This window comes from Heterodontus francisci, chromosome 18 (assembly GCF_036365525.1).
Source record: "Heterodontus francisci isolate sHetFra1 chromosome 18, sHetFra1.hap1, whole genome shotgun sequence".
Classification (NCBI taxonomy): domain Eukaryota; kingdom Metazoa; phylum Chordata; class Chondrichthyes; order Heterodontiformes; family Heterodontidae; genus Heterodontus; species Heterodontus francisci.
Window position 1 is genome coordinate 82,150,803 of NC_090388.1, and position 16,054 is coordinate 82,166,856.

A 16,054-nucleotide genomic window follows, 5' to 3' on the forward strand; every position below is an offset into this window, starting at 1 on the left:
TGGTAGTTTTCCAACTCACCTTCATTGGCATTAGCGTCAAGAAGTCTGTGATCAGGTTATGAACCCTGCGGATGTAGAACTCATCTTGGTGCAAACTCTCAGCTCTCACCACCGCTTCAGTGAGGAAAAGGAAGGCATTCTGGCCAATGGCCAGGTTTGTAATCAACTCATCGGCCTCTGTGAATTCTGTCAATGCTGGGGTTAATGAAAAACGCACAGTCACACCCAGACCATCAATAATCAGCATTCACATCACATGTATTCAACCTTCTAACTGATGTTGCATCATTGTCTTTCAGAGTTTGCACTCAGTAAAGGGAGAGGTGTTTTCTTGAGTGCATACCTGCACAGGATTTGTTAAGGTGCTGAAAATGTCAGAGGCCATGTCAACACTTGAGGCAGTTCACAGTTATACTGCTGCAATGCCATGGTTAGATTCTGCAATGCGTGTGGTGGGGGTGGGCAGGAGAAAGTATTGGCCTCTCTAGATAAAGTAACAGGGGCCAACTGACCCTCCTCATCCTTATTCAACTTCTAATATGTATCTGCACCATCCAGTAATGATAGAGTACAAGATTCCCATACCCCCTAGTACAGGTTGAGGTTTGAATTTTCAAATAGCAGCCTCGCCAACCCCTAAAATCAGACCCCAACCTGCAGACAGGGAGCCTGGCCCAATCATACAAAAGATAACAAGAGGGAAGTGGCTGCACACCTCAGGACATAAGAGGGCTTAAGGAGGCGACAAAGGGATATAGATAGGTTAAGTGAGTGGGCAATGATCTGACAAATGGAGTATAATGTGGGAAAAGGTGAAATTGTCCATTTTGGCAGGAAGAATAAAAAAGCATATTATCTAAATGGTGAGAGATTGCAGAGCTCTGAGATGCAGCGGGATCTGGGTATCCGAATGCATGAATCGCAAAAGTTAAGTCAAAAGCAAGTAATTAGGAAAGCTAACAGAATATTATCGTTTATTGCGAGGAGAATTGAAAACAAAAGTCGGATTGCCGTTCTGATGAAAGGTCACAGACCTGAAAGGTGAACTCTTCAACTCTCGCCACGGATGCCACCTGACTGGAATATTTCCAGCATTTTCGGTTTTTATCACAAAAGTAGGGATGTTATGCTTCAATTATACAGGGCATTAGTGAGACCACATCTGGAGTACTGTGTACAGTACTGGTCTCCTTATTTAAGGAAGGATGTAAATGCATTGGAAGTTCAGAAAAGCTTTACTGGACTAACACCTGGAATGGGCAGATTGTCTTTTGAGGAAAGGTTGATCAGGCTCAGCTTGTATCCGCTGGAATTTAGAAGAGTAAGAGGCAACTTGATTGAAACATATAAGATTCTGAGGGGTCTCGACAGGGTGGATGTGGAAAGAATGTTTCCCCTTGTGGGAGAATCTAGAACTAGGGGGCCACTGTTTAAAAATAAGGGGTCATCCATTTAAGACAACACTCTTCCTCAAAAGGCAGTGGAAACAGGGTCTTGAAATATTTTTAAGGCAGAGGTGGATAGCTTCTTGATAAGCAAAGGGGTGGAAGGTTAGCGGGGGTAGGCGGGAATGTGGAGTTGAGATTACAATCTAGATCTACCATCTACAAGAGGCACTGCAGCAATGCACCAAGGCTCCTTAGACAGCACCTTCCAAACCCGCGACCTCGACCAACTAGAAGGACAAGGGCAGCAAATGCATGGGAGCGCCACCACCTGCAAGTTCCCCTCCAAGTCACACACCATCCTGACTTAGAACTATATGACCGTTCCTTCACTGTCACTGGGTCAAAATCCTGGAAATCACTTCCTAACAGCACTGTGGGTGTACCTAACTCCCATGGACTGTCGCGGTTCAAGAAGGCAGCTCACCACCACCTTCTCAAGGGCAGTTAGGGATGGGCAATAAATGCTGGCCTGGCCAGCGATGCCCACATCCCATGAATGAATAAAAAAAACCAATTAGATCAGCCGTGATCTTGTTGAATGGCGGAGCAGGCTCGAGGGGCCAAGTGGCCTGCTCCTGCTTCTACTTCGTATGTTGATGGGACAATGTTGGAGCAACACAGCAAGGCCAGTGGCCCAGATCAGAAGCCATTCTTTGCTACCTGGGCAGCAAGCTGAGAAGCTATATTAAAATCAAGAACTTAAACTAGATTAATTAATTAATAAAACTAAAATAATTGACTGTATAATTTTAACTAATTAAAGAAAGAAACAAGGTTAGACAGACATGGCAGGTGGACGTAGTATTAATCAAGAAATAATAGGAGCTTGTAACAAAGGTAATGCAATAATGGGGGGGGGGGGGTGGGGGGGTAGTGGGGGGAACTGGTTGGGAGAATTTTAATCTTCATTCATTTAGATTAGACAAAGCAAATTGGAAAAGTTAGTGTGGAGGACAGGATCAGACAACACATTCAAGACAGTTTCCTAGGAAAATATGCCATAGAGCCATCCAGGGATAAGACTATTTTAGATCTCGTATCATGTAATGAGATAAGGGTAATTAATAATCTCATAGTAAAGGATCCTATGAGGCAGACTGAACAAAGAACTGCATTTAAATAGCGCCTTTCACGACCACCAGACGTCTCAAAGCATTTTACAGCCAATGTAGTACTTTTGAAGTTTAATGTCGGAAACGCGGCAGCCAATTTGCGCTCAGCAAGCTCCGACAAACTGCAATGTGATTATGACTCGATAATCTGTTTTTGTGATATTGATTGAGAGATAAATGTTGGTCAGAACACGGGGGATAACTCCCCTGCTCTTCTTTAAAAAAGTGTCATGGGATCTTTTTGAGAGGGCAGATGGGTCCTCAATTTAACATATCCTAATGACGGCACCTCCAACAGTGTAGCACTGCCTCAGTACTGTACTCAAGTCCTGGAGTGGTACTCGAATCCACGATCTGTTGACTCAGAGGCGAAAGTGCTATCAATGGAGCCACAGCTTACTCCTGTCATAATATTACGAATTTCACATTAAGTTTAAGTTTGAGACCGACATAGATAAAACAGAAGCAAGAGCCCAAACTTAAATAAAGCCAATTACATAGGTGCGAGGGGTGAGTTGGCTAAGGTTGACTGGGAAAATAGATTAAAAGGTTTGGAATTAGGTCAGCAGTGACAAATATTTGAAGAAATAGTTTGAAATTCTTGACAAACCGACAATCCATTAAGAAACAAAAACTCCTTGGGAAAAGTAATCTATCTGTGGTTGGCTAAAGAAGTTGGGAAAGCATTAGATTAAAAGAAGCGGCTCATGATATTGTGAAGAACAGTAGCAAGTCTGAGAATTCTGAGAGTTTTAGAAACCAGAAAGGACAATCAAAACAACTGATAACAAGGGAAGACTATGAGAGTAAACTAGCAAGAAATATACAAACAGATTGTAAGAGCGTGTACAAGGAAGTAAAAAGGAAGGAAGTAGCAAAGGTAAATGTTGGTCCCTCAGAGGCTGAGATTAGAGAAATTACAATAGGAATAAGGAAAGGCAGAGATGTTAAACAAATATTTTGTATCTGTCTGAACAGTAGAAGACACAAAAAGCATATCAAAAATAGCAGGGGACCAAGGAACGAATGAATGTGATGAACTTAAAGTAATTATTACCAGTAGAAGAAAAAGTACTGGAGAAATTAACGGGACTAAGAGCCAACAAATCCCCTGGACCAAATGGCATACATCCTGAAGCCCTAAAAGAAGTGGCTGCAGAGATAGTAGATGCATTGGTTCTGATCTTCCAAAATTCCCGAGATTCTAGAATGTCCCAGTGGATTGGAAGGTAGCAAACAAAATCACACGGCTGTTCAAGAAAGGAGGGAGAGGGGAAATCGGGAACTGCAGTTCAGTTTGCCTGACATCAGTTGTCAGGAAAATGACGGAATCTATTATTTAGAAGATGTTAACAAGGCACTTAAAAAATCATAATATGATTAGACAGTCAATTTGACTTCATGACATGGAAATTGTGTCTGACAAAATTATTTTTTAATAAATATAACATGGGAGTCGATGGATTTCCAAAAGGCATTCGACAAGGTATCACAAAACATATTACAGAAGGTAAGGGGTTATGGATAGAAGATTGGTTAACAGACAGAAAGCAGAGAGTAGGGATAAATCAAATTGCCAACCTCCAACTAATGGGGTGCCACAACAGTCAGTGCTGGGGGCTCAGCTATTTACAAACGAAATTAGTAACTTAAGATGAAGGTACCCAAAGTAATGTCTCCAAGTTTTCTGATGATACAAAGCTAGATGGGATAATATCAGAGCATAAAAAAAAGGAGCAAGAGTAGGCCATTCGGCCTGATCCACAATTCAATAAGATAATGGCTGATCTGATTGTGGCCTTAACTCCACTTTCCTGCCTGCCCCCATAACGCTGGACTCCCTTGTCAATCAAAAATCTGTCTCACTCAGCCTGGAATGTATTCAATGACCCAGCTTCCACTGCTCTCGGGGGAAGAGAATTCCAAAGATTAATGACGCTCAGAGAAGAAATTCCTCCTCATCTCCATCTTAAAAGGGAGACCCCTTATTTTGAAACTGTGCTCCCGAGTTCTAGATTCCCCCAAGAGGGAAAACATCCTGTCAGCATCTACCTTGTTAAGCTCCCGCAGAATCTTATATGTTTCACTAAGAAAACCTCTCATTCCACTGAACTACAATGAGTTTTCGCCCAACCTTTCCTCATAAGACAATCCCTTCAACCCATGAATAAGCCAAATAAACCTTCTCTGAACTCCTTCCAATGCAAGTATATCCCTCCTTTAATTGAGACCAAAACTGTACGCAGTACTCTAGGTGCAATCTCACCAATTCCCTGTACAGTTGTAGCAAGACTCAGTTACTTTTATGCACCACCCCCTTGCAATTAATGGCAACATTCCATTTGCCTTCCTAATTACTTGCTCTACCTGCATGCTAACTTTTTGTGATTCATGTACAAAGGCACCCAAATCCCTCTGTACCACCGAGTTCTGCAGTCTCACTCCATTTAAATAATATTCCGCTTTTCTGTTCTTCCGATCATAGTGGGCAACCTCATATTTTCCCACATTATACTCATCTGCCAATTTCTTGCCCACTCACTTGACCAATCTAGACACTTTGTGCCCTCCTCACAACTTGCTTTCCTACCTATCTTCGTATCATCCGCAAGTTTGGCTACAATACTCACAAACCCTTCATCCAAGTCATTAATATAGATCGTAAAGAGTTGAGGCTTCAGCACTGATCCCTGTGGGACTCCACTGGTTAGTTTGCCAACCTGAAAATGCTCCATTTAGCCTGATCTGTTTCCTGATAGTTCACCAATTCTCTATCCATGCTAGTATATTATCCCCCAACACCATGAGTTCTTATCTTGTGTAGTAGCCTTCTATGTGGCACCTTATCAAATGCCTTTTGGAAATGGAAATGCACTACATCTACTGGTTCCTCTTTATCAACCCTGTTTGTTACATCTTCAAACAAAACATGATTTCCCTTTCATAAAACCATGCTGACGCTGCCTGATGGCATTATGATTTTCCAAATGTCCTGCCAATACTTCCTTAATAATGGATTCTAGCATTTGCCCAATCACAGACGTTAGGCTAACTGCCCGATAGTTTCCTGCTTTCTGTCGCCCCTCTTTCTTGAATAGAGGTGTTACGTTTGCGGTTTTCTAATCTGCTGTGACCTTTCCAGAAACTAGGGAATTTTGGAATATTACAACCCATGCTTCCCACTGTCTCTGCAGCCACTTGTTTGAAGACCCTGCAGGCCATCAGGTCCAGGGGACTTGTCAGCTTTAGTCCTATTAGTTTTCCTAGTAATTTTTCTGAAGTGATAGTGATCATTTTAAGTTCTTCTCTCCCTCTTGCCTCTTGATTTTCTGGTATTCTTAGGATGCTTTTTGTGTCTTCTACAATGAAAACAGACACAAAATTCTTGTTCAAAGTCTCTTCCATTTCCTTGTTTCCCATTATGAATTCCTCAGTCTCATCCTTGAAAGGACCAACATTTACATTAGCTCCTAGGCTGAAAAGGGATATATAGACAGATCAAGTGAGTGGCAGATGGAGTATAATGTGGTGAAATGTGAGATTATTTGGTAGGAAGAATAGAAAAGCAGAATTTTTTTTAAATGGTGAGAAACTTTTAAATGTTGCCATTCAATCCTCGTTCAAGAAACACAGAAAGATAGCATGCAGGTACAACAAGCAATTAAGAGGGCAAATGGCACGTTGGCCTTCATTGCAATGGTCTGGAGCAAGGAAGTCTTGCTAAAATAATATAGGGTTTGGTGAGACCACACCTGGACTACTGTGCACAGCTTTCGTCTCCATATTCAAGGAAGAATATACTTGCATTGGAGGCAGTATAACAAAAGTTTACTGGATTGGTTCCTGGGATGAGAGGATTGTCCTATGATGAGAGGATGAGTAAAGTGGGCCTGTAATTTCTGGAGTTTAGAATCACAGAAAAATTACAGCACAGAAGGAGGCCATTCAGCCCATCGTGCCTCTGCCGGCCAAAAAAACTCGCAGTCCAATCTAATCCCACCGTCCAGCACCTGGTCCATAGCCTTGCAGGTTACAGCACTTCAGGTGCATGTGCAGGTACCTTTTAAATGAGTTGAGGGTTTCTGCCTCCACCACCGTTCCTGGCAGTGAATTCCAGAAACCACTATCCTCTGGGTCAAAACATTTTTCCTCATGTCTCCTCTAATCCTTCTACCAATCACCTTAAATCTGTGCCCCCGGTAACTGACCCCTCTGCTAGGGGCAACAGCTCCTTCCTGTCTACTCTATCAAGGCCCCTCATAATTTTGTACACCTCAATTAAGTCACCCCTTAGACACCTCTGTTCCAAGGAAAACAAGCCTAGCCAATCCAATCTTTCCTCACAGCTGCAACTTTCAAGCCCTGGCAATATTCCTGTAAATCTCCTCTGTACTCTCTCCAGAGCAATTGTGTCCTTCCTGTAGTGGTGACCAGAACTGTATGCAATACTCCAGCTGTAGCCTAACCAGCATTACATCCCTGCTTTTTGTTCAATACCTTGGCCATAAAGGAAAGCATTCCATATGCCTTCTTCACCACTCTATCTACCTGTCCTGCCACATTCAGGGACCTGTGGACATGCAAACCAAGGTCTGTTACTTCTTCTACCCCTCTCAATATCCTCCCGTTTATTGTGTATTCCCTCACTTGGTTTTTCCTCCCCAAATGCATACCTCACACTTCTCTGGATTGAATTCAATTTGTCACTTTTCCATCCACTCAGTCAAATCATTGATATCATTCTGGAGTCTACAGCTATCCTCTTTACTATCAACTACATGGCCAATTTTTGTGTCATCAGCTAATTTCCCGATCATGCCTCCCACATTTAAGTCAAAATCATTAATATATACCACAAACAGCAAGGGACACAACACTGACCCCTTGTGGAACGCGACTGGAAACCGCTTTCCATTCACAAAAACATCCGTCGACTACTACTCTTTGTTTCCTGTCACTGAGCCAATTTTGGATCCAACTTGCCACATTCCCCTGTATCCCATAGGCTTTCATTTAACTGACCAGTCTGCCATGCAGAACCTCATCAAATGCCTTACTAAAATCCATGTTAGACCACATCCACTGCACTACCCTCATCAATGCTCCTTGTTACTTCCTCAAAAAATTCAATCAAGTTAGTAAGATACGAGCTTCCCTTAACAAATCCACGCTGACTATCCCTGATTAATCTATTCCTTCCTAAGTGGCAGTTTATCCTGTCCCTCAGAATTGATTCTAATAATTTACCCACCACCGAGGTCAGACTGACTGGCCTATAATTATTTGGCCTATCCCTCGCACCCTTTTTAAACAATGGTACAACATTTGCAGACCTCCAATCCTCTGGTACCTTGCCTGTATCCAGTGAGGATTTGAAGATGATCCTAAGCGTATCCGCTATTTCCTCCCTAGCTTCCTTCAACAACGTGGGATGTAATCCATCTGGCCCTGGTGATTTATCCACTTTCAAGGATGTCAGACCCTATAGTACTTCCTCTCTCATTATACATATCGTTGCTAATATTTCACACTCCTCTTTTACCACAATGTCTGCATCATCCCACTCCTTTGTGAAGACAGAGACAAAAAAGAACCATGCGCACATCGACTGCGTCCACGCACAAGTTCCCTTGTACATCTCTGATAGGCCCGACCTTTCCTTAGTTATCCTTTTGCTCTTAATGTACTGATAAAACATCTTTGGGTGTTCCTTGATTTTACTTGCCAATAATTTTTCATGTCCTCTCTTTCTATTCTAATTATCTTTTTTGCTTCACCCCTGCACTTCCTCTAGGCTTTCTAAAGTATTAAGATTTTTATGATCGTCAGAAGCTTTCTTTTTCTGCTTTAACTTACCCTGTAAGCTTCTAGATAACAAGGAGGCTCTAGATTTCGAATTATCATCCTTCATCTTTGTGGGTACATGCCTACACTGTGCCTGCAGAACCTTGCTTTTGAATGCTGGTTTGCCACCGATTGTCCTTCAAGTAGCTGTATCCAGTCTACTTTCACCAGATCATCTCTCAGTTTCTTAAAATTTGCCTTCCACCAATTTAGGACTTTTACTCCTATTTTAGCTTTGTCCTTTTCCGTGATTATGCTAAAACTAACTGTATTTGGTCACTATCGCCAAAATGGTCACCCACTGCTACTTCATCCACTTGCCCAGCTTCATTAATGAAAATTAAATATAGAATTGCGCCCCCTCTCGTTGGACTTGTTACGTGCTGGCTAAAAATGTTCTCTTCAATGCAGTTCAACAATTTTGTGCCTTTCGCACTGTTTGTATCCCAGTTGATATTAGGGTAGTCGAAATCCCCAACTATTACTGCCCTATAGTTTTTGCACTTAGAAATTTGCCTACATATTTTTTCTTCTATCTCCCTCTCGCTATTTGGGGGTCTAAAGTACATTCCTAGTAGTGTGACTGCCCCTTTTTTATTTCTGAGCTCCACCCATATGGTCTCATTTGATGATTCATTTAGCATATCATCCCACCTCCTACCTGTTAATGATTCCTTAACCAATAATGCTACGCCCCCTCCTATTTTAACCCCCTCTCTATCCCACCTGAAAACTCTACATCCAGGGATACTGAGCTGCCATTCATGCCTCTCTTTAAGCCAAGTTTACGTTATAACAATAATATTGTGTTGCCATGTGTCTATTTGTGCCCTCAGCTCATCGGCTTCATTTTCTATACTCCATGCATTTAAATAAAGAGAAGAATGCGAGGCGATCTTACTGAAACATACAAGATTCTGAAAGGGCTTGACAGGGTAGACACAAAGAAGTTTCTCCCCCTGACTGGAGAATCTATAACGGGATGGGGGAGGAGGGAATAGTCTCAGGATAAGGGGTCAATTTTTTAGGACTGCCATGAGAAGGAAGATCTTTACACAGAGGGCTGTGAATATTTGAAATTATCTACCCTAGAGGATTGTGGATACTGAGTCAGAATATATTCAAGGCTGAGATAGATAGATTTTTGGGCTCTCAGGGAACCAAGGGATAAGGAGATTAGGTGCAAAAGTAGAATTGACATCAAAGGTCAGCCATGATTTTATTGAATGGCAGCACAGGCTCAAGGGGCAGTATGACCTAATCCTGCTCTATTTCTTAAATTAGTAGTTAAACAGCAATGACAAATTTAATTTGAAAGGAAGATATAACCAGTTTGTCTGAGCTGCCAACAGTAAGAAAAGATTAGGAGTAAGATATATGACCAAAAAGAGTGGGAGGCATGAACCCATTTGATCCTGGCAGTGATGTTTATTATTGCAGAGCAAGGCACAAAAAAGGAGTAAATTCCACTTCAAATGAATTAACAGGGCTACTCCACTGCAACTCAACAACATGTGCTTCAGTAGATTAACGATCAAAACTAGCAATCACAATCACGTTCTTGTACAACCAAATCTTCCAAAGTAATATATGGGATGAGAGGAAGCAGAAAGGAGATTTACCTGTTGTGTCGGGTAATTGTGAGATCCCTCGCAGAGCTAAGGCCCAGGCCAATCTGACCACAGCCTGCAGGCCTGGTATTTTCCAAGGTTGAGAGTTCTGCAGTTTGCAATGGATGGCAGTCACATATTGTCTTTCTGTCAATAATGGCAGTTGATGAATTAATTCTGATAAGAGAAAATATTTTAACTTTTTAAAAAGATAGGGAGAAAAAACTCATCTCAGAGTGCAATTCGTGACCTAACAGTGTTATTTATAGACCTATATCTCCAATACAGCCCTGCCCTTCAATTTGCCTTGTTAATTAAACAAACTGAAGTGCTCATTTTTCATGCTTGAGCTTTAATAACAGGTAATGCAGGCTGTTCAACCGAGATGATCCATCCAATCCTTCTCTCAGTTGACATGCACTTTCCAGGGGGCATCACTGGAAAACAGTGCAATCTGCCTGATTTGTTCCCTCCTCGCTCCATTCAGCCTTTCTAAATCTATCAGTCTTCCTCATGAGACAGGAGGTGACATGATCCCCATCAATGTGAAGACTAGGAGGTATGCAAGTAGAGGCACATCATCTGGACTTCACACCAGGACTACACAGCAAAACTGAAGTTCAGAGTGAAGTCCACTTTAAAACATTCACAGCCAGTCTTGAGAGCTTCTTGAAATGCAACTGCTCATGCGAGGAAAGAACCCAAGGCAATGCACAGCTCAGATCTGCCAGCTGATCCTCACCCAACAACAGAGGCGGCCAGATTAAGCCATTAAACACATGAAGCCCTGGTGACTCACCATCCTGCAAGATCAATGGAACGTAAATCTTTACAAGAGAGCAATGCTCAAAATTAGAAACACCGTAGTAAATTCAAATTGTTTGTACCCGAGTTGGGCAGGGTCTTATCATGTGTGCATTCAATTACCCAAATGAATTCTGAACTTAGGCACAGCATTTCTGTCCTGTTTTAGCTTGATAGTAATCCCTTATATTCAAGCACACTAACAAAATTAAACCAGCTATATTCAATATTATATCCCCAACCTAACTCAATACAAATGGGAAAACCTTTGTTCAGTTGTCTCCAAGGCTCTCGGGATGAGCCACACCACACAATACAAACTAAGAATATCCTGTGGGATTTATTCAGTTACTGTAGGAATTTAGCTGACAATTATGCAAACCTGTGAAGCTCCAGCATCTGTTTCAGGAGGGGTAGTTAATTAGTTTGCACTGTTCAAATCAGAGACAATACTGGATGCTGGGTCAACTGAGAAACTTTAAAATTGGTATCAGTTTTTTTTTAACAAAAGCAGAATACTGGGATGCTGGAAGTACTCTGCACATCTGGAAGCATCCATGAAGAGAGATACAGAGCTATATATAAAAGACCACGTTATAATATTCAAACTTAAAGACAAAAAGTCATTTGCATTCCTTGTTTTGAGAAGTTAGCATAATCAAAATCCAATATAAATTTTGGAAACACTTGAACAATTTACTTATAATTTAAATTTATTTGGCAGATAATATCTAAGTCAAGGTCTGTGATGACTATATTCTTGCGACATCACAAGGAGAGCCCCATGGGGCACTGAATCTCGTTGCTAAAGAAATGAAGAGAAAGCTTTTTGGTTTGTTATCCTCGGATGCTACTTTAGCTAGCTATCAGAACAAGTGAAGATACAAAAAAATACTTTGAGGTAATATCTCTAGAGAGCTAACTACAAATTGTAAATATTTCAAAGCAAGTACAGCCAATACTGTTTCTTCCTGATGTTGAACTGATTGTTCTCATACCTTCTCGATCCTCGGTGACATGCTCTAAAAAGCTGATATCAAAGCAATAGAGTAGCGCCATGAGAAGAGCCAGGTTTACGTTTTCCAACGTGCCATCAGCCTCCAGCGTGACACACTCCATGTGGGAAATCAGAAACAAGGTGTCATCTTTGTTCAATGGTGTCTGACAGGCCCAGGCAAAGAGACATTCCGCAAGGGACTGACGGCATTCCTTGATGAGATCTGAGACCTAAAGAATTGCCAGAGAGATGTTGTGTTTCATGTCAGGGATTTGAAGTACATCACAGACATTTTATTCGCCCAAAAAGTCTACCTACATTTGCCAAGTCATATGGAAAAATAACAAAGATAGAAACACACAGGTTTGAGAGTTCTCTTTTACTCCCAGTGTTCAAATTCCAAAATTTCCTTTGTACAAACTGGAAATATATTCTGCCTCTCAGATGCAGATGACCAGTGGAGTGGGTAAAAAGTTGATGAAGCAGAGACTTGAGCCTGAACCACAGCTCAGCACTTGAATGCAGCTGGTTTGAAACTACATTTTAGTTCCTCAGTTAATTTAATATGGCAGGACAGTTAAAACTAGTGTAGTGTGAGAGTATAACATGATGCATGATAATTTTCCAAAAATCTTTGGAAATGCGAACTGTGTCTGAGCATTGGACAATGGCAAATGCTACAACCTTGTTTTAGACACACAAAAGGGATAAGCCAAGAAATTCAAGTCTTACCTCAGTTGTGAGCAAGCTTTTAAGAGTTCAAAATACTGAAGAAACTACTGAACCTGTGGCAAGGTTAATCAGGAAGAAACAACATGGAATTAATAAAGGAGAGGCCACATTGATTCATAATTAATGTTATGGAAATCAGACTGTATAAAGAGAAAGCAATTAGGAGGTGTCTGGTAGGGGGTCACATAAGCGATCCAATTATTATACACGACCCAAGGGAGGTAGATTCACGAGGTGGGGGGTAGGTTTCAAGGTGGAAGTGGGAGGCGGGTGGGGGGAAAAGGAGAGTTTCACTTCGGCAGTGTGGGCAGGTAGATGGCAAATACAGTTAAATGGAAAGAAACGTGAAATACTGCACTTTGGGCAACACCATGGAAGTATGTATAACCCTAACAGTAAAACAACACTGCAACATATTGGGTGCAGGCAAAGATGTTCCAAAGTGAGAGCAGGGATTGAAAAGTCTATAAAAATGGAGTTCAAATTCGGTGTTTCACACATAGGTACACAATGTTAATGCAATAAAGTAAAGGTACATTGGTACAAGGCATCAATTAGACCAATGATGAAGCAAATGAGTTCTGAAACGTTACCCTGGTGTTTCTCCTGACTCTGTTGGACCTGCTGAGTCTTTCCAGTATTTTCTGTTGAATTTCAGAAATGTTATAATTGCTGATCATTGCCCCATTGGTGGATAAATCCTAAATTTCAACTCTAAAGATCTGTCAGTATTGAGAACTTGAGATATACAGAAGTTCCTCTCTCTATTTACACGATCAAAAGCCCACATAATTTTCAACACCTTTATTAAATCTCCCCCTAATCACCTCTTGAAGAGAATCACAGCTTCTCTCATCACTCTAGGTAACTGAAATCCATCATACCTGGGACCATTCTAGTGGATCTCCTCTGCACTCTCTTTATAGTCTTTCAACCATTCAAAAACATCACTGCCAGTCAAACAAAAACCTTGTTGAATGCTTTCATCTTCTAGCTGCTAACCACTCTGAAAATAAAACAGCTTTAACTCTTACCCCTTTGCGATGAGAAGCATTGCCCAAGCCACGCGCAGTTTGCAATTTTTCAAACTCGTTGTTGAGGCTTATTTGATTGATCAAGCACAGCACCTTCTGAGTCAGCCCCTGCTCCATCAATTCGTCGGTAAACCGTGTTGTCATGGATACAAGCTCTGAACTGCAAAGATAATTCACTTGTAATCTCAAGGTGTTTATATGTTAGTCCTCCTATCAATAACTCACTTACTTAGAATCTGAGTCACTCTTAACCATGAAAATAAATCAATGGATTACAGCATGTAAAAAATGCTGTTTTTAACTACATAATATTAAAAACATTCCATTTAAAAGCTTACTGTGAGTACTATAAATTATTCAGCACCACTTGATTGGTCTACTGTCCCAAAGCTGCCAATACATGGTGGGGAGCGTTTCAGCGGAACAACAGACCTTGATTAAGTTGGCCTCTTCATATGTGAGCTTACACAATGAATTAATCTGGGAATTTGAGAAAGTAGGGCAGGGGCAAAAGATCAAATCAGAGCATGGCACTGCATTTGCCCAACACCGACCAATAAGTACTTTTCTTGCAGGAATTACTGAATTGCAATCAGGGGTGGAAACCCCAGATAAAATTCCCTTTCCTAACCTGGAGTCGCTGGATAATTATAGTGCCCCCTTCAAAATCACCCAACTTAGCACCAATCCAGAATGGAACCTGAGACCTTGCTGCTATGTACAACTCAGTACCACACCAGGAGGTACAGCTATTCTCCTAGGAATCACCTACAATATTTAAGTTAAACAAAGACATTCTCAATATATCATGACAATGCAGAATCCTTTTTGCTATACAGATTATGTTGTTATCCATAATTTTTTAAAATTTAGAAGCAACTTTGTATTTCTGGACAAAAAAATGGAAGGCAAGCCTGGACAGGCAGATTCAGATAACAATACGAGTTTTGAATATTTATTTTGCACCTGTTTAATTTATAGGGCTTCAGGTGAAAAACAGACCTGAGTTCCAGAGTCCATGTTTTGCCTTGTCGTGATTGTATGAGAGAATGCAAGGAGTTTGCAATGCACCTCTTCCCATCCCAATACAGCAGTATGGCCACCAAACCACGCGTCAGGCCAGGGAATCGGGGCAGCTGATGCTCGCCTGTGAAGATAAGCATGGTCAAATTAAAGGCGCTCACGAGGCAGCTGAAAATCAAGAGTCATCTGTTTGACAACAGACACTTAGAGAGCACCTTTCACAAAATACACCTAACAAGGTGTTTTACACCAGATCAAAGGACAAGAAGGAGAAAGTGAGAGATGAAGCAGATGACATCTGAAAACACAGCAAAAGAAGACGTCTTTGCAGAGATGGGGAATTGGTGGCAACACAAAGGGGTTTCCAGGAGACTGGTCGAGAGGTTGAGGTGGCTGATAGCTTGAGTTATAGGAGCACTACTTCAAAAATGACCTGAGGGCCCATCATTGATATAGATTTATGCACCTCCGTTCAAGGCTCGAGATTTATGGGACATTGCACTCCAGCAGACAGGTAGTACTGATGTTGGTGCCTCCTTAAAAAAAAACTCCATCTCTATAGCTCCTCCCTGCTCCCGTCCAGCATGGGAATCAATCTAACCACCAGCTAACATCTATCTGTGGAACATTTAAAATGAGAAACGTGCTGTGTCAGAGTGTTACAGACAAAGACGGTCTGTATCCAATGTTTGTGGTGCAAATTTTCCTAAAAAGCCCTGAAGGAAACTGCTGCCTGGGCTCACATCCTGATAACAAGTTTGCAAACGACTCTGACTTAAATCCAATCCATCTTATTTTTAATCAAATTTAGTATTACAGAAACAAAGGCTTGGAAGCTTTAAAGTTACTGAAGTGTTGTAAATCTGTCAGTGTGAGCTGGCGCTACAGCCTCCTGAAGTCCAAGTCTGACTGTACGAGAGCAACTGCCATGCGAGCATGCCGATTTGCTACGTTTGGTTCTCAGAAGGGTTTGTTGTTCAAAAAAAAGGTTCCTTCTGGATGCTGGCCTTGGGGAAATCTGGCAGGTTTACATTGACATTGTGAGACTCGCACTTTGGGAATCGACAAGGAAAACACCTCACTGACAGCAACACAAAAGCAGCTTAGAAATCTGGAAACATTGTATGCCTCTGCCAACCTGCAGAGAAATAATGATGATTAGGGGAGCATTCCATGCTGCAGTTTGTAAACTCTGATCACATATTTATGGAAGGATTGATCCAGAATACAGAGCAACAATTACACACGGGCATGGATTGGAAAACCAAATCCAGTGTTTCACTTTCAACTCCAACAGTCTGAACCTAATGGTTTCGCTATATCTTTCAAAGAAACCCAGATTAGGGCGACGATGTTTATATTTGGGTGCAGCCATTAAGCCCACTGATACAGAAGCCTGCAGAGTTTAGTCATTACCTATTTCAAATCTTTTTAAAACTGAAATCTACAT

General features: G+C 41.5%; 1 protein-coding gene across 1 annotated transcript in view; it reads right to left on the reverse strand.

Annotated features, from left to right (window-relative positions):
• The window catches only part of nup205 (nucleoporin 205), a 156,044-nt gene that overhangs the window by 126,914 nt on the left and 13,076 nt on the right, over positions 1 to 16,054 (reverse strand). Inside the window, exons 4-8 of the mRNA XM_068051065.1 lie at positions 14,584 to 14,728; positions 13,582 to 13,741; positions 11,817 to 12,045; positions 10,027 to 10,191; positions 20 to 195 (exon numbers count right to left, since the gene is read on the reverse strand). Of these exons, the coding sequence (XP_067907166.1) occupies positions 20 to 195; positions 10,027 to 10,191; positions 11,817 to 12,045; positions 13,582 to 13,741; positions 14,584 to 14,728 (875 nt within the window). The remainder of the gene's footprint in view (positions 1 to 19; positions 196 to 10,026; positions 10,192 to 11,816; positions 12,046 to 13,581; positions 13,742 to 14,583; positions 14,729 to 16,054) is intronic.